The following is a 26,230-nucleotide window of genomic DNA, read 5'->3' as shown; positions in this document are numbered from 1 at the left end:
CTATTTGATGTCAAATTCCACTTAAGCATTTGTGTTTTAGAGATCAATTAATATTTTTGTTTTGCTAGGTTCTTGCATTCATAATGGGATGTGGTTCCAGTTGACTACCATTTCGTTAACCACTCATTTCTGAAGGAGCATGAATTGAAACGCCTTACAATTAATGTGATGTCCTTTTATTTCTCTTCAGCCAAATAAATCTAAGCTTTCTTACAAATGCAGTCAGGCAGCGTCCGCATGCAGTAATCTTGAACTCTCCATACAGATCCCTTATTGCTCCAGTGGTGAAAAACGCCTCCACCAGCAACAACACTCCAAAGACAAAGAATCCAGCTGCAAGGCCATAGATGATGTACTTCAGGATGTCAATGCTGCAGAGAAAATAAACATTACTTTTCAATTCTAAATCTCTGTATTATGGTATTAATAATTTCATCAAATCATTACATAATTATGGTGGTGGATTTTGTTTTTAAAGGAGAGGGTATGCTATTTCAGATATACAAGTGGAAATAACCCTAAAATGTGTTTATGTGTGTTTCTGATGAAGGTGGAAATGGTGTGTGATGTCATATTTTGGGGGAGTGGGGTATCATGGAGGGTTTGACTTTTCCATGTCATAAAAATATGAATGATACAGACATAGCAAAGTTGGAGCATATCTGAAATGAATGGTTTCATCATCAGTAAACTACAGATTAATACTGATCTTAATCAGCTTTTGTATTGAGCAAAAATATTGTTTTCAGTGTCTTGCAGTGTTACAATAAAAGGATTGCATTACAGCTCTGCATGCTAATTGTGATCTGAGAACACTTATTTAGTAGTAGATCATGTAGGACATCTTACTAAGTTGAATTTATTTAATATAAATTGTGATCTTAAATAAAATCCAATGTTTATATTTTCATTCAATGCTTTTTTTTCTTCCTTCTTATTTATTTATTTGCATTGGCAATTTCAGAATTGGTGCTTTTGAGGTGAATGCAGCATATTAAAACTCTGCAATCCTCCATTCAACTACTACAGAATAGTTACTTTTGAATCAGATGGTCAACCACAGTGTCGTATGAATGACTATTAGCAGCACATAAGATGTTTTATAATATTTAATTATATGATGACTTTAATATGTTTCGTTGCCTGCTCATTTCCAATTTCATGTGATTTACTAGACTTCATGAAAATATTTAACAAAAGGTTAAAATCTTATGATTAATGGACACCCAGGAAAATAGTATTGAACATTGTTGAAACAAAACATAATGACATTGTTATTCATTTAAATGTAAACTAAAGTTGTTTAATACCAATTTTGATCACTTAACCAAATATGGCTTGGGATACTGTAAATACTCACATGGTAAACACATCCAGAGTTTCTCCAGAGCCTCGGATGACCTCAAAGTAGTTCTGGAGGATAGTGACGGTCCCACTCAGAGCTTCATGGCCACATCCACAGAACAAGGCCACACCCATGTAGAGGAGGATGGTGGCGATGAGGGATGCCCAGGGCAGACTACCCACACATCGCTCACAACACTCCTTGCAACCTGAATGGACAGAAAAACACGACTCTGTAATGAAACACCTTTACATTGTCATGCCAACAATGGAATTGATAGAACAAGAATGACCATTATCGACCAAATATGAAACTGACATAAAATAAAATTTTAAAAAAGTGATTTTTTTTTTTTAATTTGGAAGAAAATGACAATTGGTATGTGTGTACAGTATGCGGGGTCAATGAGATGGAAGAGCACACGAATAGAGACTCAAGGATCTAAGGAACTTTGCAGATAAAATGGAGTGCCATATACAGTAGGAGTGCCATATACAATAAGCTTGAAGGTTTCCTTAACCCCTCGATGCCCTTTGTCACCAATTCGCATCAAACCCCTTCCGCTTCAAATGCCGGCAAAAATAACGGATGTATTCCCTGACCTCCGGTCGATTGACTTTAAATGCTTCCCTAGGAACCTTTTGCAAGCCTTAGTTTCTCTAGTTTCCAGTCGTAAGAGACATAGCATTTTCCAGATTGCGAACTTTGACTCGTGTGCCGCCAACAGTTGCAGACGACAAACTGAGCTCATCTGTCCAATTTGAAGTGAGCTTCTAAATTTCCATTAAAATGGCCCTTCTGACAATTATGCATGTTCCTCATCTCATGAATGTTGTTTAATGCCTAGACACTGTACGTTCAGGTCCACACCATTTTATCAATTCTGTTCTATAAGAAGTCTTAGCTTCAGAATCAACCATAATTTTTTGGCGAATGGATCTATCTATAGCACTGGATACAATGGGCCCTATTTTTGTTCCGAGCGTGGGTCTAGCCGCTAGACTCCAGCGCAAACTGCAATCCAACTGTACACATAGGAGGAGATAGATTTTGCACAGGTAGCATAACGGGGTGCCGTGCGCCACTGTGGAATGAAACAAGACTCTTGTTAAATGAATTGATTTTCTACAATGATTCACAGGGTTTGTCGCACGGTGGTGTGAATGAAATCTCGTGACATCCTTCACACATGTCCACAAAGTACTGCATTTGTCTGCCTGCGCCTCAATCATATACACTAAAATCACATTACACTACCTGCACTGCGCAACAGATATCCTTTAGCTAGTGTACAATTTAGTTTACGTCAGCGTAGACTACTTCCTGTGACCAAGTCGTCAGATGAGTCAGGGGCGAGGCAACACAGAACGCAGAGAGGCACAACATAGCTTGAAACACACTTAACTAGACTTGCGCTAGCATGAAAACAAAGTTATGCCTGTTTTTGTGCGCCTGTCTACCAGTAAATTGTAGCCCAGTCAGTAATCCACATCGAACCAGTTAAGCCCCCTCCAGCTTTGTATTTTCAATTTTAAAATATATATATTTTTTTACTATTCATTTAATAAAACATCTGGCAACCAGATCAGGTTTCCCTCGCTTGCTGCTCGAAGACAGCTGGGATAGGCTCCAGCGGTTCGAATAGTGGGTGGATTATTCATCCATCCATTATTCGAACCCATTTTAAACCGAAGTTTAAAAACATTAGGAAGTTCACAGTTCTATCAATCCTATTTCTGTTTCCATGTCTGTGCTGCACATGTACCTATATGTGTATTTGGGAAGGGAGAGAAGGGGTCAGGGGAGTCTTTCATTTTCTTGTCAGTTATGCTTTTTAACATTGCCATTATTATTATTTTTATTATTATTATTATTCTTTGGCCAAATTAACTCATTCAGGACCAGCCAATTCTAGACCAAGTCTAAAAAGACGTTTAAAAACGTCTTCTGGGAGTGAATGAGTTAAGTGACAACTCATTTTATATCGAACATGCTCGTGCTGTGCGTCATGCCTTTACAGAAGAGAAAACAACTTCTTAAAGCAGGTGTGTCAAACATACGGCCCGCGGGACGGAACTAGCCCCCAAGGAGGTTCGATCAGGCCCGCAGGATAATTTAAAAGTGAAAAAATGCATAAAAGACACGGAATGAATGTTTTAATAAGGTGCAATTCATGGAGTATCCGCTAGGGGACACACTGTTTTGGTCAGAGTAGAAGACAACATTGTTTTGATCAGAGAAGAAGACAACAGCAGCCTCAGTCTGTCACTGAGACAGACCCAACACAGCAGACGGTATCAAGGACATGTGAATACTTTATTCTTTACACATTTAATAGCACTCTCCTTAGTTTGTAAGGTGAAGGCAGGGATTACATTTCGATTTTATATGCACGTGCAAATGCTTTAAAAATTCCTTTCTTTACAAATCCATTTAATCTTAAAATGCATTGCTATATTTTTCAATACCAATTACTTGTTAAAGTTTTGTGCCTTTGTACAATTAGTGGCAATGCATATATGTTTATGATCAAAGTAAATTGCACATTTGTCTAAGCCTCCCCACATATCGGTCAAACAGTCAGTGAGGCCAAGAAGAGAAAAAGTGCTCGGTCTGAATGATTATGATTAATATTTTTTTTTAAATCAAAATATTATTATTACCATAATTTTCACAAATATAATCACACTATTTAACTCATAGTGATGGTCACGAAACACTGATCGTATTCTTTTTATGTGTGATTGGGGATTTATTCATTTGGTCTCTTTTGAGAAATAGGAGTTGATAAATATGTAAGTCACAATGTATCAGTAAAATCTACAGCTGATGGATACAGAAAGGATGATTGGATCCATCATCGCTATTTTATTTTATACCGACACAATGTTGATGAGTGAATAGAAATGAAAGAAATGACAAATATTTGTCATCACTTGCTCATTTTTCCTTTTCATCCTGCAGGTTTTGGAAAGTCATTAACCTAGTGGAATTGGATGTGGCCAGGACAGCTCTTTTGTCAACTGTGAGCCTGAGCGTGAAGGAGGCAGCGGGTATCTACTATATCTGCCTGTCAGTGATATGCGGTGGTTTGTCCTGAACAGTGTTTCTTGTGATATATAGTCAAATTTATTAAAGATAATAGTGAGACAGGATTGGGGTCACTGAGTTTATTTGAGTCCCAACCGCAGCTTCTTAATTTACAGCCTCTAAAATACATTTGGATGGTTTTAAAGCTGCAATTGCTCCATGTGCAGTCTTCTGCTGTGATATCCTGTATTTAGAACATGTGTCTTTGAAATAGTCACAGCTGTTTTCTTTCAAATTGTTCTGTAATGTGTTTTTCAATGTTGTAAATTACAGTTTCTATTTTGCACAACATTGGAGTATTTTTGGATTTTGACTAATTGACTTGACAGATGTTTGACAGTCTACTGTGGTGCTGGTGAATTACTCATTCCACCCTAGCTCCACCCATGCTTTTGACCATTCAGTAATGATATAAATCTGAAGACCTACTGTATGCGCACACAAACACACGCACACAAATAAATAACCTGCATGCTTCTATGCAAAGACAAAAAGGTATTGAAAACAATAGAATCATCTCCCGAGTTCTTAGAAAAGAGCTTGTGTGCCTTCATTCGTGTGAGTCATCCTACTGCTCATGTTTAATTGAGCGGCCATGTTGCCATGCCAGCAGGGGTGTGGCAGGAGCCTGCTGACCCACTTTGCCTGTAGCGTTGTTATGGCAACAGTGCAGCTCAGCAAGCATCAAAGCCATACTAATACACATTTTCCTGCGCAGCCTCAGAGGCACACATCACGTCAGTGTGCTCAGTGGTTATTTTGAAGAGATTCATAGACATTGTTTCATGTCAAAATAAGAGCCATAAGCGTGAAAATGTTGTACATAAACAATTTGCAGTGAATGGCAGAATATAAGAAAATGTTACAATTGCGCTTTTTCATCTGTATAAAAGCCATTCAGTCATTATTTGACTATGACTATTTGTCCCATTAATGAGGCAGTTCTGAGTCAGATGGAGGAGATGTGAGACACTGTGTTATAAGTGTGTGTGGAGAAGGAATGATTTTTCTTTTCACATTTTTTCATTTGTGTGGTCTAAGTATTCAATATACAGTATATCATTATTCTATGAATGCATATTAACACAGTTGTATCAGACACAGATTATGTATACAGGTGTTTGTCATTGTGTGTTTTATACTAGCCATGTTATATAGCCAATGTTTGATAAGCAGGCAAGACCCAGTGACCCGGTAAAAACCGGGACACGCCAAGCACCAACGGCTGTATATGCTCCATAAACATGAGGGTGTTTCCTTGTTTGTGAGGAAGCTCAGCATTGATAGTACAGTAGTAGTTTTTTTTTTTTCAATTTGTGGTGACCACACGCCAGTCACTTATACAAGGTAAGACTCTACTTTGGACCTCTTTTCGCCAACTGTCACAAATCCACAATGCTTTTTGAACAGAAAATCTGAGGGTGCAGCTGCATGATATGGGGCTTGTTGAAGACAATGCAGATGGGGGACGTGTGCGGGCAACTTTACAACAACAAATGGACTTTACATGTTCTGTTGCTCATTGTTTCAATGAAACCCCCTGCTGAATGCATCTCAGGTGATGCGCTTCACCTTCATGGTTTCCAACTTCAGGGAGACAAAACTAAAGGTGGAGGAACATGCTTGTACATTAATGAAAGTTGGAATCATGGGACCTATGCAATGGTCCTCTTCGTGGACTTCAGTTATGCATTCAATCGAATCATCCCTGAACTCCTCATCTCCAAGCTTTGCAGGTTCCTGACAGGCAGGACCAGGGAAGTGCTGGGATCAAAATTCGGCCCAGGATAGTCCTCCATCATCCGCTGAAATGGTGTCATCAACTCGTCGTCATGTGCCGAAATGTAGCCACGAATGAGGTGCTGATGTCATGTGCTGAAGCGTAGTTGTTGACGAGGGTGTATGTATGTGTTCGGATGGCTGCTCGCAGCTGTGATGGCCAGGATTGGCCCAGAAATACGCTAGATCAGTGGTTCTTAACCTTTTTTGAGGTACCGAGCCCAACTAGTTAATATGCACATTCACTGAACCCTTCATGAGTGAAAAAAATATATATATATTTTTTTACAAATTCAAGATATTAAAAAAAATCACATTTATTAAAAACATAAAAAAGTTAAGAAAATTTCAAGGGATAAGTATACTTTTTTTAAAAAAATTGAATGACGTACTATCACGACAGTCACACGTTGACTACGAAGCGAACTAAATTTCCCACAGCACTGATTGGACAAGCAACGTCATGTGAACATCTGCAGCCAGTGATGGCTAAGCGGGCGTGTCATAACTAATTAACATGTTGAGTCGCGTGTGTCTTACCCTCGATGGCAGAGGCTACATCGAACCCCTGAGACCGACTCACCGAAACCCTGGGGTTTGATTGAACCCAGGTTAAGAACCAGTGCGCTAGATGTTTGGAGAAAATTACCGTATTTTCAAGAAATTCCTGATGGCCACCTCAACCCTGGGCAGGACACAGCAGGTGAGGCTGGGATTAAACCATCTCATTCCCATGTCCCATGAGTAACAGTGTCCACCAAGGATGTGTTCTCTTTCAAGTACAGTACTCTTGGCTCTCTTCATGATTGACTGTATTTCTTTACATGCAGCTGTCTAACTGCTGAACTGAAGTTGGCCACTGACACCACAATCATCGACCTGATCAACAATTATGATGAGTCCCCGTATTGAGGGGAACTGGAGAGGCTGGTGCTCTGGTGCAGCCAGCACCTGAATTCACAACCTGAATTTGGAGAATACAGTAAAGATGATTGTGGGTTTCAGAAAAACAAACAAAAAAAACCTTCATAACCTGCCACAGGAGCTGCTGAAGCCATTTGATACAGCATTCAGTGAATCAGTTCTGTGTTCATCTATCAGGGTATGATCTGGTGCTCCTGCACATGACTAAATTTAAATGCGGCAGTCAGGGCTGCCAATAGGATCATTGGGCATGCCCCTGACTCCTACGCCCACTCTCAAGAACCAAAAAAAAAACAGAAAAAAAAATAAGAGGGAGCTGGCAAAATTCTCTTGGACACACCTTACCGGGCTACACCTTTTGCTGCTCCATTCCTTGAGAAGGTGCAATCAAACAATATACACAAGAAGCCACAAGCATTTCAACAGCCATGTACAGCACTTTATATACAGCAATGGCTGTTTGAAAGTGCTCTATAAATACAGTTGAGTTGAGTTGAGCTTCTTTCCCCGTTCTATTAAATTCTTAAAAGTTTGACTTGTATTTTCATTGTGACTTATTGTGACTCTCAATTTTGTCTTTTACCACTATTATTGCTGATCTCATCATTATAATGGTGTCAATCTGCATCATTTGTACAAACCCAATTGCAATGAGGTTGGAACATTGTGTTAAACGTAAATAAGAACAGAATACAATGATTTGCATATCACCGATATTCATCCATCCATCCATCCATCCATCCATTCATCCATTTTCTAATTAGCTTATCCTCACAAGGATCGTGGGCATGCTGGAGAACATGCAAACGACACACAGGAAGGCCGGAATCGAACCCTCCACCCCTGCACTGTGAGGCCGACGCGCTAACCAGTCAAACACCGGGCCGCCTATGTTTAACATAGACGGTATTTCATTGAAATTCACGACATTGACAAGCTATTTGGTGGTCTCATGAGTCCACATTTCAAATTTTTTGTTGATATTGTGAACTGGCCCTCTGGGTCAAAGGGGAAAAGAACCATCCGGATTGTTATGGACGCAAAGTTCCAAAAGCCAGCGTCTGTGATGATAATCGCGTGTGTTAGTGCCAATGGCATATGTGAAGGCACCATTAATGCTGAAAGGTACATACAGGTTTTTCATTGACACCCCTGCTTATTTCTGCAAGTTTTACAAAAATGTGGCTTCGTAGCAAATGAGTGCAGGTACTAGACTGCAGTTCAACAATGTGTGTCCTCAGTTCATGACCCTGTCCCAGCATTTTGGGAATGTGTTGCAGCCATAAAATTCTACTGTCATAATTATTTGCTGAAAACAATAGTTTGACAGTTTGTACATTAAATATTGTGTTTTTATAGGATATTCAAATAAATGTAGGTTAAACAGAATTTGCACATCATTGTATTCTGTTTAGCATGTTTAACACAATGTCACATCTTCATGGGAATTAGATTTGTACAATTCTGTTGCTGATCAGGATTTCCACACTGTTGGACTCATCATATTGCTTAACGACTCTTTGTACTTCGTTCATTTCTTTACGTGTCCTAAATGTACATTCTGTCAAATTGTCTTTTTTGTGACTCCAACTATTAGAGACAAATTACTTAGGCGGCTATTTTTGCACGACAGGCTTGCCATGTTTAAGTTAATTACTTTCATGTATTTTCTTACTACTGCTGATGGGAAATTCAAAGGCAGCTATATAGTAATTGCACAACGGGCTGCAGGTAAAGAAGGCCATTTAAAGAAGTTTATTTTTAAAATTAATGAAGTCTGTGTTATATTTTTATTTGTTATTTCTGGTTTTGCCATTTGGTTGGATTTTCCTCATTAACTAATAATACTTTCTGAGCTGGGAGCCTAATCTGTAAGCAACTGTTAACGGCCCTGGCCATATTATGTACAGTATTTACTGTAGTTCTTTTGTTAGTCTGTGTGTGTGTGTGTGTGTGTGTGTGTGTGTGTGTGTGTGTGTGTGTGTGTGTGTGTGTGTGTGTGTGTCTCGGGTTGCATGTGAGCATGAGTGATCTTGCCTATAATAGGATCTTTGTGGGAACTCAAGTGGCCAGCGGGGATTGGCTAAGGTGGTGGAAAGACCGACCCTTCCTGAGTGGCCAACACCTACCTGGGCCCAGTTGAAAGATCATCCGAAGAGCGACAGGGAGCCGTGGTGTATCTTATAGCTCACTTTTTCCATGCCTGCAACAAGTATCTTGTGTAGCAACTCGTGCTTCCTTAGATTTTTGTCTTCTTAGTCAGTAGTTAGTTGTTCATTCTTATATTTGTTACTTTTAGGGTAGCTCCTTAGTTTGCATGCCAGCTTTTGCCTCCTTTTGCTTTCGACCCATTTATTTGACCTTTTTTGTTTATCCATCCATCCATTTTCTGAACCGCTTTATCCTCACAAGGGTCGCGGGGGCGATGGAGCCTATCCCAGCTGTCTTCGGGCAGTTGGCCAGTTGCCAGCCAATCGCAGGGCAAACAGAGACGAACAACCATCCACGTTCACACTCACACCTAGGGACAATTTTTTAGTGTTCAATCAGCCTGCCACGCATGTTTTTGGAATGTGGGGAGGGGGGTAAACCGGAGTACCCGGAGAAAGGCACAGGGAGAACATGCACATTCCACACAGGAAGGCCCGAGCTGGAATCAAACCCGGTACCTCTGCATTATGAGATCGATGCACTAACCACTGGACTATTGGGCCGCCCCTTTTTTGTTTAATACATTGTAAATAGCATTTTTGCCTTTGGGATCATTTTTGACCGTGTTTTTTGTGTTACGCCCTTGGGAAACCAGAGTGATTCCCTTCCCTTTTACGGTATGCACCTATCCCTAAAGAGGTGCATCACGACAACATTTATTAATTTTAAGAGCATTGAGTACCTGGCATTTTTGCTGTCCAGCATAATAAAAATATCATGTGGGTATACATTTGACTGTTTTTTCAAAAATGAAAGCAAAGTAACGTCAAATATTGTGATATGTATTATCTTGAAGGACATGTACAGTATCGGGATACGCATTTGATTACATTATCGCTTTGAACATATGTAAATGAGCACATTAACCAAATATTGCAATACACCATTTATAATGGTACAGTATTTGGACATCATCACAGTGCAAGGCACGTATTCATGTATTATTCAGACATAATTTCATGAGACTGCTGGGTCAACATTTTAAATATAATTTGGTCCAGATACAACAATGCAAAAAAATCACAGTGACAGAAAAGCTTGCAGTGTGGAACCAAAAGTGATTTCTTTGGCAAGCCATGACATAAAAAAGACATATCTGGGGTGGCCTGCTCAGTCGGAGCCCTCAAAACATCCGTCAATCCATCCATTATCTGAATCGCTTTATCCTCAAGAAGGTGTTGGGCGTGCTGCAGCCTATTTCCGCCGTCTTCGGGCAGTAGGCGGGGTACACCCTAAATTGGTTGCGAGTCAATCACAGGGCACACAAAGACAAACAACCATTCACACTCACGCTCACACCTTGGGAAAGTTTAGAGCGTTCAATCAACTTACCGTGCATGTTTTTTGAAATGTGGGAGGAAAATGGAAATACCCGGAGAAAACCCACGTAGGCACGGGGAGAATATGCAAACTCCACACAGGAAAGCCAGCGCCAGACTCAAAACCTCATCCTCTTACTGTGAAGTGGACGTGATAACCAGTCAACCACCGTGCTGCCACAATACATTTACTTCCAAGCAAATTGTCATAGTTCTGTTTGTTTGTCCTCTGAGTTTTAGTTTTTCCTGCGTACGCCTGCAAGTATTTTTTTAAAAATAAATTATATTCAGTACACCCTGCTTCTCCTGCCTCCCTGCTTTTGGGTCCTCTACTACACATAAACCCTGACACACATGTTTCATTTAATCGCGACTAATCCAATGCAACTGCTTAGCTGGTGACTGTGTGCTGCACTCCGCTGCTAACAAGATTGCTTCACAAAAAATAATTCACATAAGTTCCCCATGAAGGGAAGTATTTGAAATATGTCCGATGTTAAACTGTAGATCTATTAATTAGTGATAGAATTCCGAATGCATGTCAGAAAAGTCTTTAGCTAGGCGTAAGAATCCTTTGACCAGGGGTGCCCAATAAGTCGATCGTGGGTGGGAGAAGGAAATGGGTGGTGGGATAAATGGGGGTACCACATACATTGTCTCGGCTCAATACCCCAGTTATAGTGTTTAGTTGAACACCGACTTGGGGCTTAAAGCAAGAATTTGTTGATTTTATTGTATTTAATTTAATTTATTTGTGAAATTTGTAGTGGAGCAGTCTGTGATTATGTGGTAGACAGAGTCCCATTTTGCCCCTAGGCGATCGGGCTACAGTTAATGTAGGACCCTTCCCCCTCTTATTAAAACTTGTAATTGTAGGTTTTAGTTCACCCAGTAAAGCTTCTTATTATCAACGCATTATTCACCATATTAATTGAAGTTTATTTGGTGTGTGTGTTATGGTCAAAAAGGCTAACGTATTATTATATTGCTCACTTGTGTTCATGTTAAGCACTTTCATTTACTTGTTGATTGAGTTTATGTGGATCATCTAAAGAATGTGTGCATTTGCTAACTCAAAAGCAACTGACAAAAGCAACTTAACTGTAAGGGAAGCCTGACAACAGTAAACCAAAACGTCCCTTACAGATCCATGAAATCCTCATCGTGTATGCATGTGAGTGCATGCTCTGCTGGCAGGGCCTTTTGAAATTATTCTATCTGTCAGTCAAAGTGTTTGTTCAACCTCCAATCCCTCCTCGCCTCTCCATTACGGTCCATGTTTCACACACTGCAAATCGGACAGTGTTCAAATTTTGAGTACAGTAAAACAATTGCATTTATACCACTCATAATAAAATAGCCTCTGTAGTGTAGGATATAACACAGATTACATACATTGATAAAATGGCGCGTCAACTGGATTCGACCCTGATTGGTGTCTGTTTGTAATTAAAACCACACCCTCACATATTGATTGAAGTTCACTGGTTAAAGTCCTTCTCGCCTGAAAGGTGGAATCAAACAAAACTCGCAGTGTTTTGAATTAAAATTTTGAAATGTGGCTCATTCAAAGTATAGTGAGGCAATAGGTATTTATCCACACAAAATATAGTGTTGAGATTAACACTCACTTGCGTTAATCCAAACATCAATAGTGTCATTTTAACTGCACTGTCAACATTACATTTAGTTGCTGTATCACACTACTGAATATTTGTTGAACATTTAATTCAATGTTACTTTAACAATGGGTAGTGTGGAAGCATATAGACACTTTGCTGGTGTTAAAATTAACATCCGGTGGTGTTGAATAGGCCGGTGTTGAGATGAACACACTATGGCATGGGGTGCCGCGGTCCAGTCCTCAAGACCCTCTATCCAGACTGTTTTACATGTTTCCCCCTCAAACAAACCTCAATCAAATGATCAGGATCATTATCAGGCTTCTGCAAAGCTTGCTGACGAGCTGATCATTTGAATCACATATGTTGGAGGAAGAAAAAATGTAAAACAGCCTGGATAGGGGCTCTCATGGACTGGACTTGGGCACCCCTGCCCTATGATATTGAATTATCACCAGCAGATTTGCAGTGCATCCGTGCCTGGCAGTGCTGATTTAATGATATTGTGACCAAAATATTCACTTTCACACTGTTAGGGATTTAAAAATAAAAGTGACTGCTATACATCAACTATAATGTTCTTTTCCCAAAATATTTAACCTACAGTGAGTATAAAATTGTAAACACTGTTTTAACAACAGGTTTTTGTGATATGACCAAGATAAATCATTTCTACCTTATAGATGACCTTTAAACTGCACAACTCCATTGAAAATAAAATCTTTTCAAGAGGGTTACAGTAATTATAATTATAGACAACTAAGGTGTGTGGACACTTTATAACTGGGGTCATGGAATGAAGCTGCCCCACCATGCTTAACTGGTTTAATGTTCTTTTGATGAACAGCAGTGTCTTGTTTGCGCTAAACATACCTTTTGGAATTATCGCTAAAAGGTTCAACCTTGGTTTAACATCACATACAACGTTTTCCCACATAAATATGGGAGATTTATATACACAACACGTTGGTCTTACAGTGCAGAGGTGTAGGGTTCGATTCCGATTCCGACCTTCCTGTGTGGAGTTTGCATGTTCTTCCAGTGCCTGCGTGGGATTTCTCCTGGTACTCTGGTTTCCTCCCACATTCCAAAAACATATGTTGCGGGCTGATTGAACACTATAAATTGTCCCGAGGTGTGAGTGTGAGCGCGGATGGTTGTTTGTCTCTGTGTGCCCTGCGATTGGGTGGCAACCGGTTCAAGGTGTCCCCCGCCTACTGCCCGAAGACAGCTGAGATAGGCTCCAGCACCCCCAGCGACCCTTGTGAGGATAAAGCGGATCAAAAAATGGGTGGATGGATATACTGTATATACATGTATATATACCGGTATATACTGTATATGTGTGTGTGTATGTGTGTGTGTATATATATACACACATTCACACACACACACACATACATACTGATGGCAATCATTCTCCGATGCATCCACCTCCTTCTCTTCACCTTTACTGTATGTTCTCTGACAGCATCCACTGTGGCTTTATGGGGATATAAATTATAAATCTAGTGAAGCCGATCAAGTAAATTTTGGTGGCACAAATGTCAGCCTGGAAAAAAACTTGAAACTGAATTACAGGTAAGTTCCTGTTATCCATCCAGTTTAACCTCTTTCACCCACTATTGTTCACGATGTAAAGCAGTGTTTCTCAAATAGTGGGGCCTCCGTCAGGGGGTACGCGTTTGTCCTTGGGGAACATGCTTTTTTATTTTTTTACTGTCCTAAAATAACTTGCAGTTGCACCTCCACTTCGTTAGGGGGCAGTGGCGCTCTCACTGGTAGAGTTTGCGCAGGGAGCATTCTCAGGGAGGAAATAGGACGAGGCGTATGTAGAGCTTGGTTTCAATGTGCCTGCAATGGCAGACCAAGGAAGATTGATGTGCTTACTTTGTCTAAAAGTTTTGGTAGCGGACAGCATGAAGCCAAATAAATTAAGGCGTCACTTAAAGACATTACACCCCAATCACGCTGATAAGCTGCTTGAGTTTTTTTCAGCGAAAACGTGCCGAATATCGCCAACAATCCTGCCGCTTTGTGACTGCTACGTCAGTAAACTAATAATACAGGTCCCGGCTACACATTGAGCAGGAGCTGAGAGTTGCTGTGTCCTGCTTCAAACCTCGCTTCAAAAAGCTGTGCATTGCAAAATGTGCTCATTGTAGCCATTAATCCAGACATCATCTTTGATTTAAAAAAAAAAAAGCACAAATTCTTTTATATACAGTATTTTTGTTTTGCTGGTTAAAGTTTTTTTTAAATATTGTGCTCCTGAGATAATGTTGGTGAATAGTTTGAATGCATTATTAGTTATTGAGTTTATGTCATTTTATTTTTCAGTATCATATGGTTTGACATGGTCAGTCAAAAAATATTTTAATTAAATTCAGGATTCAATGTTATTTTTGAATTTCAGATGCACTTTAAATCTTTTCTGTTCCAGTTACTAAAGCTATTCTTTGTTGTAAGTTGGTCCATAAAGTTGGTCCAGATTTCTTTCTTTTTTTATTCTCTTATATGTTAATAAGGATACAGTGTTATGCAAAGGTGTACTTCTAACAATTTTATAGACAAAACATACTCCTGTATTTGTAGTCATGCGGGGGGGGGGGGGGGGTGCGAGATGTTTTCCTCTTTCTTGGGGGGGGCATGACAGAAAATAATTGAGAACCACTGATGTAAAGTAATAAAACTACATTCAAATAGGGAATCTGCCATTTTTCCCCTTTCTCCTGTGTGGTTTTCACTTCCAGCATTTGGTTTTCACTCTCACGCCACCCTGCCAATGCTCTCCCGCTATGAGTGTGCTAAGTCGATTTATATTGACTACTTATCTCCATTAAGTTCTTCTCTATCAGTGGTCTTAGTAATGAAATGGATATGAGGCTTATAAACAAGGTTCACTTCCATTTGTATGTCTCCTGTCAGTTTTCCATTAGGTTTGATTGAGCAAACTGAAGCAGTCACAGAATTGCTTTTCTACAAGTGAAATAACCACAAACCATTTCCCCTTAATCACCTCCACATATTACATACACAGCGCACAACAAATTAATGAATAACTAGTTTTAAAATCAGAAGTCAAGAATAATGGCTGTTATTGTGGATTACATATGACAATTTGAAAATTTGGTTCAGAGTTTAACAAGCATCATGGAACCTGACATGTGTGATTTGTTTTCATGGGCCACATAAAATAATGTGGTGGGCCAGATCTGGCCCCCGGGCCTTGACTTTGACACTTGTACTCTAAATTGTACCAAGGTGTGAGTGTGAGTGCGGATGGTTGTTCGTCTGTGTGTGCCCTTCGATTGGCTGATAACCGGTTTAGGGTGTCCCCCTGCCTACTGCCCAAAGACAGCTGGGATAGGCTCCAGCACCCCCTGTGACCCTTGTGAGGATAAAGCAGATCGGAAAATGGATGAATTGATGGAGGTAGAGAGAGGAACAATTCAGCTTGAGGAGAAATTCAAGGATGATGGTCTTAAATGCATTTAGGATGGAAGAGTAGCCTTGTGTTGATTGCATCAGCCAATGAGCTATTTGCTCTGTAGGCAAACTGCTTAGGGTAAAACAGGGCATTCAGATGCTCTTTGGGTGGTCTAAACGAGGTATTTAAAGAACTTTGTGACCACAGATGTTATATTGGCAGACTTGTAGTCCCAAATGACACGTTTCGGGAGAACAGGGATGCAGTTCGAGCCTTTGCAGTGGGTGCACTTCATGTTTAAGATCTGAGGGAAAACTGGAGCCAAGTGATCAGCCCAGACACCTCATTTGGACCAGAAGCCTTTTTGATCTTTTGTCACGTGAACAGTTGAGTGACATTTTGTTCTCGGATGATGAAAGCAGTTTGGGAGGCGGGCGGCCAACCAGAGGTGTAATGTGGGGAGTTCTTTCAGATCTTCAGTAGAACATATTTACAATGTCAGGCAGGTCATGTTGGACTCCACGGGGAAAAATGTTCATGACCTCCAGATTTCAGGGAGTCATTCGGGAAATAATCACGGCAATTTTGCAATATTAAAATCGCCATGATATCGTCATTAATGTTACGATATTAAAAGCAGCACATCTGTTAAAAGGGTGCATTTGTGCAGTTCCAGCCCCCTCTGGAGGTTAGTTTATTGGTGCAGTTTAATTTGAATTCGGCAGTTTTGGCCACTTACATTATTTAAGACCCATGCAAGTCATCAGATGAAGAGGAACCTAACACAGTTGAGTTCCTCCACAAATTGACTCGATTCACGATGTATGCGTGCATTAGCAAGTGCCTCAAAATTAAGTGGTATTCATGATTTGAGGTCGATCATGTACATTGAGGTTAATGTTACCTGTAATATTTAAACTATATGTATTATTATGACCTCAGCAAATTACCATTGTATAGATAAAACATTTGCATACAATTTCTCTTATTTTATTTGTATTTGTATTTTTTTCCCCGACAGAATCCCCTCCTCCCCCCCCCCCCCTCCCCACACACACACGAACACACACGCGAAACAAAATTAGACAGTCCAATGAGAAAACCTGGTCTGATTAGTGCTCATATGGATGAAACTTTGGTAACCAGACAGAATGCAGCGGTTATCACTCCCATAAATAAGTCACACTCGCAAATATTTTCCAACATCTCCATCAAAAAAAAATGTTTTCCACAATATCACATTATGCTTTTTTTTCATGATAAGTTTTTTTCCCACAATATCAGGAATTTTCAACAGTATCATGAGCTTTTTTTTTTGTCAACCTCCCCACACCATGAAAATATCAAATCATGACCTTTATTTGGATGTCGTTACATCCCTCATAGACATTGGGTGAATTTTTCTCTATTATTATTAGTCGTAGTAGTAATTAGGGGTGTACCAAAAAACTGATAAGAATCAGAATTTTTTTATTTAAAAGATGTGAGTGCCTCGAAGTGAATCATTCCATTTTAAAATATATGGAGAGATCTATCAAATTCTCTTTAACTGGAGAGATCTCATACAAGGAAATGGCACATTAACAATATTGACAAGAAAAAAGTAATGACATCAAACCTTCTCGAACTGAGCAGTACCATAGCAAATAGAATCGTAATCGAACTAAGTTGAACTGATTTGAATCATTACACTTTCAAATCTAATTGTCCTTGAGTCATTTTACACCCCACATATCGCAAACCATATCAAATTGTCTTTTTTACACCCCTTGGAGTAATACATGAATTAATCATCCCTTCATCTATCCATTCATCCATCCATGCATTCACTTTCGAATCCGCTTATCCTCATGGAGGTCGCGGGTGCGCTGGAGCCTATCCCAGCTGTCTTCGGGCAGGAGGTTGGGGCACCCTGAACTGGTTGCCAGTCAATCGCAGGGCACACATAGACAAACAACCATTTACGCTCACACTCACACCTGGGGACAATTTAGGATGTTCCATAAACCTGCCATGCATGTTTTTTGGAATGTGGGAGGAAACCGGAGTACCTGGAGAAAACCCACGCAGGCACATATTTACAATGTCAGGCAGGTCATGTTGGACTCCACGGGGAAAAATGTTTCCACATTCCAAAAACATTTAAACTCCACACTGGAAGATCGGAGCCGAAATCGAACCCTGCATCTCTGCACTGTGAGGCCGGCGTGCTAACCAGTTGCCCATCGTGCTGCCTTCCATGAATTATTTATTTGTAATTATGGAACATGTCCCACTGTGTTCGAGTGCCCTAAAAATGCTGCACAGTATTTAGTGACATTTTCTCAATCTGTTGCTTTAGTGCAAAAAGGAAAAATCAGTTCTCCTGGTAAATCATTCATCATTATATTGTCTTAGGGCGCTTAATTTTATGTCTCAAATATTGATGTACTATGCCCGTTTATTTGTTGGATTGAATTGATTAAATATATATTTTAAAAACATTCTAAATATTATTTGTATTGCCATGAACTGTTAGTATACTGACAGCATGCAACTAAACACAAAAACACCTCTCATTTTTTCCGGTGCATATTCTTGTTCAAGCCTTTCAGAATGTAATTTCAGAGCAGAAGCATGACAGTGATTAAAAGTTGCATCCGCATGGTATCAGCCGATTACTATTACTCTTGCAGTATCATTTGATCATGATAAAAAAATTTTCATTTACATTCAGTTGTTCTTCCGCCTTCCGCAGTCCACTTGAAGTTGCAACAACCCAGCAAAATGGAGGGATTGATATGTCTAAACAACAGACAAGCTCCTGTCGGAGGTGATTGTACATTCTCCTCCTCCATCTTAGATGTCAAGATACAATGATAAGAAAGAGCGGAGACGAAATGAAAATGGCAAACAGGTGGAGCATAAAATGAGTGAGGAAAAACAATCATTAGGCTGGTGCCGCAAGTGATTGAAATTCTCATTAGATTCTAATTACTTCCAAATGATTTTGGAACAAAATGATCGTGATGCTGTAAAATCTTGTTTGGATGGAGTTATTATGCTGTTGAGTGTGATTCAGACTGCCTTGCTGGGGGAGGGAGGGGATCTCATGTGGGCGTAGGCCCAGCTAGATATCCATTGTCAGGGTTGAATGTTGTTCCGATTTCGACAAAACGGAGAGAGAGGGCAGAGTGACTGAACGAACAGGGGGCTCAACTAAAGATAATTACAATTAAATACATGCTTACATCAAATCCTACCCACAAATCTGATTGGCCAAAACAGATTCCTTTCAGAAAAAAAAAAAGAATCAAGAATTCCGTTAAACAAACCATATTTCTCTGGATTCAGATGTAAATAATTGAAATGTAATGTTCAATGCAAATGGCATGACACAAATTCAAAGGAAAAAAAAAAGATTTTAGTGATTGGTTTGGTGATCTGTGTGACTGGAATATGTTATGTTTCAAACTCGGGATGCAAGGAAGAAAATGGACACGCCCATTTTGACGACAACAGGACAAATAACATTTACTGTAAAAACATGAATATTGTCCGAAATAATGATTGATATTGTCAGATGAACTAACAATGAGCAAAATAAATGCTGTTATTGAAAAAAAAAAACCCATCAAAATAAGAGAACAAAATGGATGATAGGTTGTAGAATGGGAGGCAATGATGGTTCGGAGCAGTGAAAGGAAAAAAAGAACAGACAGTAAAATGCAGCAACATTGGGATGGACAGACAATCTCTGCAAATCCAGCTGGAAACTGATAAACTGTCACACATACTGATCAAAACCAGTGAGGGGCTCTCACAGGAGGACAGAAAATGGAGGGAAGGCAGGGGAGGGGGACACAAACAGCCAAAAACAGGAGCCGTGTAGAGAGAGGAGAGGAAAGGGCGCTCAGACAAGCGTGAAGCGGCAACAATAGAGTCTAACAAAGAAAATCCCAACAGGGGCATCAATCACTGCTGCACTTTGCTTTAACGTTTTTTCCCCCCCTTTCCACTCCTATGTTCTTCATCCATTCATCCAACAATTTCTTCCATTCGTCCATCTGTCCATCCAGCCTTCCTAAGCAAAACAACATCGTCCCTCCAGAGTCTGCCATTTCATCTCATCTCATCCTCAGTCGGCTTCATTATCCATTCATCAAAAGACACAGAATGGAATATGGCCATATGTTCTGCAGTATTAAAAAGACTGGTCACTTAATGATTACAGCCCCTGGTAAATAATGTAAAACACACAGTCTGAGAGTAAAAATCATATTGACACAAAATATTTTTGACCATGAACAATAATAGAATATACAGTATATATGATGTTTTTCCTCTAGATGCAGTACATCAATGCTGTTACTGCCTACAACACTAAAAGCTACTTGGAAGAATGTATGAACAGAACAATGAAAGAATGCACACACATAATGAGATGGAAATAAATGACACATTTCACTCATGTCCTACCTTTCTGGCTTTGTGATTCATCCATGTTTTCCTCCATTGTTGCAGGTTAGAATCCCTTTGTCTCAGTGTCGGTGAAACGGTTTAAAGCTCCTTGCTAGCGCTCAGCACTGTGCGCTTGTGCGTGTATGTGGGAGGCTGTTTGTGCATGCGCGTATGTGTTTATCTCCTGCAGATGATGGAGGATCAGGGAAGTCCTGCTTTCAGCACCGTCTCTCCTCATTTGGGCTTCTCTTGCATCCTATCTTAGGATCTATCATCATACACATCTCTCAATGTAGATATATGAGTAGATTGAGTATTATATACTGTATCCCTTTTGGAAAATAGGAAGCAAATATTTTTTATATCATATGATTGTATTTTTTAAGACAATATTAATAATATGTGTAAAAAATGCAAATGAGCCTGTGTCTTAAACCTATTCATTCATTCAATGCCCACAAATAGGAGGTTGATCATTACATACCCTCTACTCTAAGGGTATGGCATTCCAGAGGACTGAAGTCTCCATCCATCCATCCATCCATTTTCTACCGCTTATCAGGGGCCGGGTTGGAGGGGCAACAGCTTTAGCAGGGAAGCCCAGACTTCCCTCTCCCCAGCCACTTGTTCTAGCTCTTTCCGGGGGATCCCGAGGTGTTCCCAGGTCAACTGGGAGACAGAGTCACTCCAGCGTGTCCTGGGTCATCCTGGGGCCTGCTGCCAGTGAGACATGCCCGGAACACCTCACCAGGGAGGCATCCGAATCAGATGCCCACGCCACCTCATCTGGCCCCTCTCGATGTGGAGGAGAAGCGGCTCGACTCTGAGCCCCTCCCGGATGACCGAGCTTCTCATCTTATTTCTAAGGGAGAGCCCGGACACCCTGCGGAGAAAACAAATTTCGGCCACTTGTATCCGGGATCTCATTCTTTCGGTCACGACCCATAGCCCGTGACCATAGGTCAGGGTTGGAACGTAGATCGACCTGTAAATTGAGAGCTTCTTCTTTTAGCTCAGCTCCTTCTTTACCACGACAGACCGATACAAAGTCCACATCACAGCAGACGCTGCACTGATCCGCCTGTCGATCTCTCACTCCCTCCTGCCCTCACTTGTGAACAAGACCCCAAGATACTTAAACACAAGATCACCTTCATGACCCGAAGAGGGAACTCCACCCTTTTCTGACTGAGGACCATTGTTTCAGATTTGGAGGTGTGGATTTTCATCTCGACTGCTTCACAATCGGCTGTGAAATGATTCAATGAGAGTTGGAGAGCCCTGTTTGAAGAAGCCAACAGCACCACATCATCTGCAAAAAGCAGAGATGCAAAACTGAGGCCACCAAACCGGACCCCCTCAATGCCTCGGCTGTGCCTAGAAATTCTGTCCATAAAGGTTATGAACAGAATCTGTGACAAAGGGCAGCCTTGGCAGAAAGACCAACCTACTGTGAACCAAGCATACAGTACCACTAAATCAATGCAATGAGGTGCAATCGCATCTCAAGTGGACTGAGAGCCCATGCAAGTTGGCGAGTATCTGATCAAACTTTCTCGCCTTTGTCAAGAGTCTAGCTGCAGCATTTTCTACTAACTGCAGACTTTAAATACTACAAATAGGAAGACCAGAGAAAGCAAATTTCACAGACCCCTTATGATTAGTAATAACATTAGAACACGATTTCTCTTGATGGTGGGGGAAGATGCTGGTCCAACCTGGCAGACCCAAACGTATTGTGAGAGTTTGTTGGGAGTGTCTGGCAGAATCCCCAGTTTCAACTCCCACCTCTGACAGAGGTTTGCCCATGTCCCAGTGAATGCGGGGGACATTGAGTCCAACTGGACCATGTTCCGCGTTTCTATTGTTAAGGTAGTTGATCGGATTTGTCGCTAAAAGGTGCCTGTCGTGGCAGGAATCCCTGAACCTGATTGTGGACATGGGTGGTAAGGGATGCCATCAAGCTGAAGGAGTCCGATCAGGGATTTATGGCCTGTTGGACTCTGGAGGCAGCTGACTGGTACCGACTGCCCAGCGAAACACTGCTTCAGTGGTCTGCAAGTCAAAACCTCGGGCGTGGGAAGAGTTCGGTGAGGCCATGCAAACCGACTTCCGGATGGCTTCGAGAACATTCTGACAGTTTTACACAGCAGTCATCGAATCATTCCTGTGCTCCTCCATCACAACCTGGTTTGTTGTCGCCACTAAAAAGGACAAAATCCGACTGCAATGCACAGTTAGGACTGCGGGAAAAAAATAATCTCTACCACCCTACTCACTCTTGAGGCCTTGCACACTACAAGAACCAAGCCAAGGGCACATGAAATTCTACGGAACACCCCATAATATGCCCACCACCTTTTCCAGATACTCCCCTCTAGTCGGCGCTATGGAAACATGCACACAAAAACCAGCAGACTTTCAAAGAGCTTCTTCCCTCCAACGATCAACTCACTAAACAGATTCTAATTTATAGTGGTACTTTGCACACCGCTGTTACACACCGCTGTGCTCCATCATTGTAGCTCCACCTTTCTACCTATTTAAAACAACCGTCGTTGATCAATATTCCACAGCAATAGACACTTGAAAGCGCTGAAGAACTTTCTGCGTACTTGCATACCTGACGTTTCGCTGCAATCACTGCTCCTGGTCACTTAAGACTGGTACGATTATCTACTGCACAATGGTACCCTTACATTATGGAAAGTCTTTTTATAATTATGTCATGTCTTTGTTAATCATAGTTGCTCATACTCATACTACCGGAGACAACCAGATTTACGACACACTCACCATGAGTAAACAACAAGCTGGAGCGGAACCACCAAAAAAGGAAAATATAGCACACTTTAAATGTGAACATACTTTCCGTTCGGGGGGGGGGGGGGGTGTCAGTGCCTATGACAGGTCTAGCCTGCTAACTTTTAAAATGTTTTTTTTAATTCTGGATGAAATAAATCCATTCATCCATTTTCTAATCCTCTTATCCTCACAAGGGTCACGGGAGTGCTGAAGCATATCCCAGCTGTTTTCGGGCACACACCCTGAATTGGTTGCCAGCCATTCGCAGGGCACACATAGACGAATAACCATTCGCGGTCAGACTCACACCTCGGGACAATTTAGAGTGTTCCATTAACCTGCCATGCATGCAAGCAGCGTGAGAGGAAACTTCGGGTTCCTCTCGGGTACTCACCCAAAGAAAACCCATGCAGGCACGGGGAGAACATGCAGACTCCATACAGGAAGGCCGGAGCCGGAATTGAAGGCTGCACCTCTGCACTGTGAGGTGGACGTGCTAACTAGTCGAACACCAGGCCACCTGAAATAAAGCCAATAAAAGTAATTTAATCAGAATACTGTGCTTATGAGTGAATGTATATTTGGAGGTCCATTAATTAAAAAAGGGGTGAGCGTACAGTTCTACATATCAGCAGTGCATCTCCCTTGTTCCACCATCTTGGTAAGTCACTTTAAAATATTTTACAATAATTACAACAACAACAATAATAACAATAGATTTTGTTCATAACACACTTTAGGTTTGGGGAGCAAATCTCCAAGTGCACAGCACAGACTACAATGTAAGACATACAATCAAATAAAAAGGAGGTGAGGAATAAAACAACCAATTGATATAATCGCCTAAAATCAGACAGAAAAGGCTTTTTCTTAAAAGGAAGTTATTGAGCCCTTTCTTAAAAGTGTCCACCATATTTGATGCCTGCTGATGACATGACCAAGGGGAAACAAGTCGTTTTTGAAAAGGGTAGGAGTGAGCACAGAGCCCTCTGGGACCCCAAAGATAACAGTGTGAGGGCGAGATTTAGTGTCCCCCAGAGCAATGAACTCAGTCCTTCCAATAAGGTATGATTGAAACCATTGAAGGGCAATGTCAGAGATATCAATGTCACGTTGGAGGCGGTGATCAACTGCATTAAATGCAGTGGAGAGGTTGAGAAGGATGAGAAGGGAAGTAGAACCAGAGTCATCCAGAGGTCATTGGTGAGTCTGATGAGAGATGTCTCAATGTTGTGGGAAGTACGAAAACCAGATTGGATTTATTTTGTACAAGCTTGTTGATTTGAGGTGGTTGAGTAGTTGGATGGATACAATTTTTTCTAGAGTTTTTGAGATGAATGGAAGATTGGAGATGGGTCTGTAGTTTGACAGGAGCTCAAAATCAAGAGTGTTTTTTTGGGGGGGGGGGGGGGGGGGGCTCGATAATAGTGGTTTTGAGGCTGACCGTAACATGGCCGGCTTGGAAAGACAGGTTAATGATGTTTGTTATTAGTTGACTGATGGAATGACAGTGAGCTTTAAGCAGAGGTGAGGGGAAGTGTTCGTGGGAGCACGTGGATGGTTTGGATTTATTTATTATTGTATTTTGTGTCTGTCTCGTTAGGTTACTCTACCCACCTGTGCTCATTTACCCGAGGCCTTGTGTTACCCAATCAGCACCCTATATCACTTAGTGTCTGGTCCTGGTGTTCCTTGTTGTGTCGTCAGTTTGTTTGTTTTTAGTTTCTTGTAGTGATGGGTCCATGAGGGCTCATGAAGCGTGTCGACACAATGACACACTGTGTTGATACTGTGTCGCTGAGCACTGACACCTGCTGGGCTTTCAAAATCCCTGTAGGCAACCCACTTGACAGACTGAACTGTCTGATTTGATGATGAAGTGTATACAATGTCATTCACATCTATGCATTCATATTGTATTATTCAATATGTTTGAATAATGTGAAAATTATGTAAATGAGGATGCTTGTGGGCTTTGTCTTCACAAATCTTTATTCAGAAAAATCAGTTGCTCCAGTGTTGTGAATCTCAGTCTGTTGCGTTTCTTGCATGCCATTTCCCCTGCTGTGGAGAACACATGCTCGCATGGCACTGGTGATGCCGGCGTACAGAGAAACTGCTTTGCGAGGTTGGAGAGGTTTGGAAAAGTAGTGTGTTGGTCCTTCGATTATAATCGCGGGTCTTGACTGCATGCAATTTTCCCCTCAGCCAGGTATCGCTGGACCTCAGGTATAGCATCTGCTGTTGCACTTCTTCGCAGTCTCCCTACCTCATCATCCAAATGTTGCCAGAGGTCATCTAAAAAACCAAACCTAAAAAATTTGGCATTTAGAACAATTTCCGAAAAACAAACTAATAATGATGAGTAACATGCCAGATGTAGTTGCAGAGGTGCTTTTGTTGGTATATAATATTTCTGTACTGCAAATTAAACATTTCACCTGCAATAACATTTGTGAAAAGTAAACTAAGAGTTACCTTGGAATTAATTTGAATTAGAATGGAATGAGACATGTCAAAAATCCGAGAGGCACTTGGTGAGATAAGGAGATTTGAATAAATACCTTTTTCTCCAAAAGGAGATCAAAATGGCTCTACACGGTGGACAATTTGCATTTCTCCGGAAGCTGCTCCATAATATGCACGTACTGTAGCAGCAGTCGATTGTCCGCTGCTCTCTGCTGTGCGCGCGTGAGCGCGAGCACGTACTCACGGCGCTGACACAACCCACGTCACAAATTAAAGAAGCTTTAAACTACGACAACAGCTAAGCTAGCCTAGCCGACACGACGCTCGAAGTCAGACGGGCACGTTTTTCTGATAATCTGTGTGTTTTCCTTTTTGCCCAAATATATATTTTTATTCGAGCGAGGGTGAGGTCTGACTTGTTTCGGCAGGCGGCATGTGTCCCTTGACGCACTTGCGTCGACGCCCCCTGGACTGAGTCGACGCAGTTCATGTGTTGGTCACGTGATCGTCACGAAGCAGCACACACCGACACGTGGATTGCTCTGTGAGCTCGACGCATGCGTCGACGCATCGGTGTTGCTGGACCCATCACTAGTTTCTTGCTTTCTTTCATCTTTGTTGGCTCATTGTCTTTGTCATTGTCACGTCGAACTGTTGTTTTTCTCAATCCAAGTCAAGCTGGTTTCCGAGTGTTCATTTAGTTACTTTGATTGGTGTTGTTTTGGGCTTCTGTTTATTTAGTATTTCTGATCCACTCAAACCTTTGTGCTTTGAATTCTGATTTTGAATTCCCACC

The 26,230-nt window shown here is 41.1% G+C and overlaps 1 protein-coding gene across 1 annotated transcript in view; it reads right to left on the bottom strand.

Annotated features, from left to right (window-relative positions):
• gpm6ab (glycoprotein M6Ab) overlaps positions 1-20,363 on the bottom strand; it is a 36,570-nt gene extending 16,207 nt beyond the window's left edge. The window contains exons 1-3 of the mRNA XM_086120207.1: positions 20,179-20,363; positions 1,361-1,553; positions 215-371 (exon numbers count right to left, since the gene is read on the bottom strand). Of these exons, the coding sequence (XP_085976333.1) occupies positions 215-371; positions 1,361-1,553; positions 20,179-20,215 (387 nt within the window). The 5' untranslated portion in view covers positions 20,216-20,363. The remainder of the gene's footprint in view (positions 1-214; positions 372-1,360; positions 1,554-20,178) is intronic.
• Between the last annotated feature and the right edge of the window lie 5,867 nt (positions 20,364-26,230).

Source organism: Hippocampus guttulatus, chromosome 9 (genome assembly GCF_054856545.1).
Source record: "Hippocampus guttulatus isolate MCC_2025c chromosome 9, RoL_Hgut_1.0, whole genome shotgun sequence".
NCBI lineage: Eukaryota > Metazoa > Chordata > Actinopteri > Syngnathiformes > Syngnathidae > Hippocampus > Hippocampus guttulatus.
The sequence above is the reverse complement of the archived record's forward strand: the minus strand, read 5'-3'. Positions and strand labels throughout refer to the sequence as shown.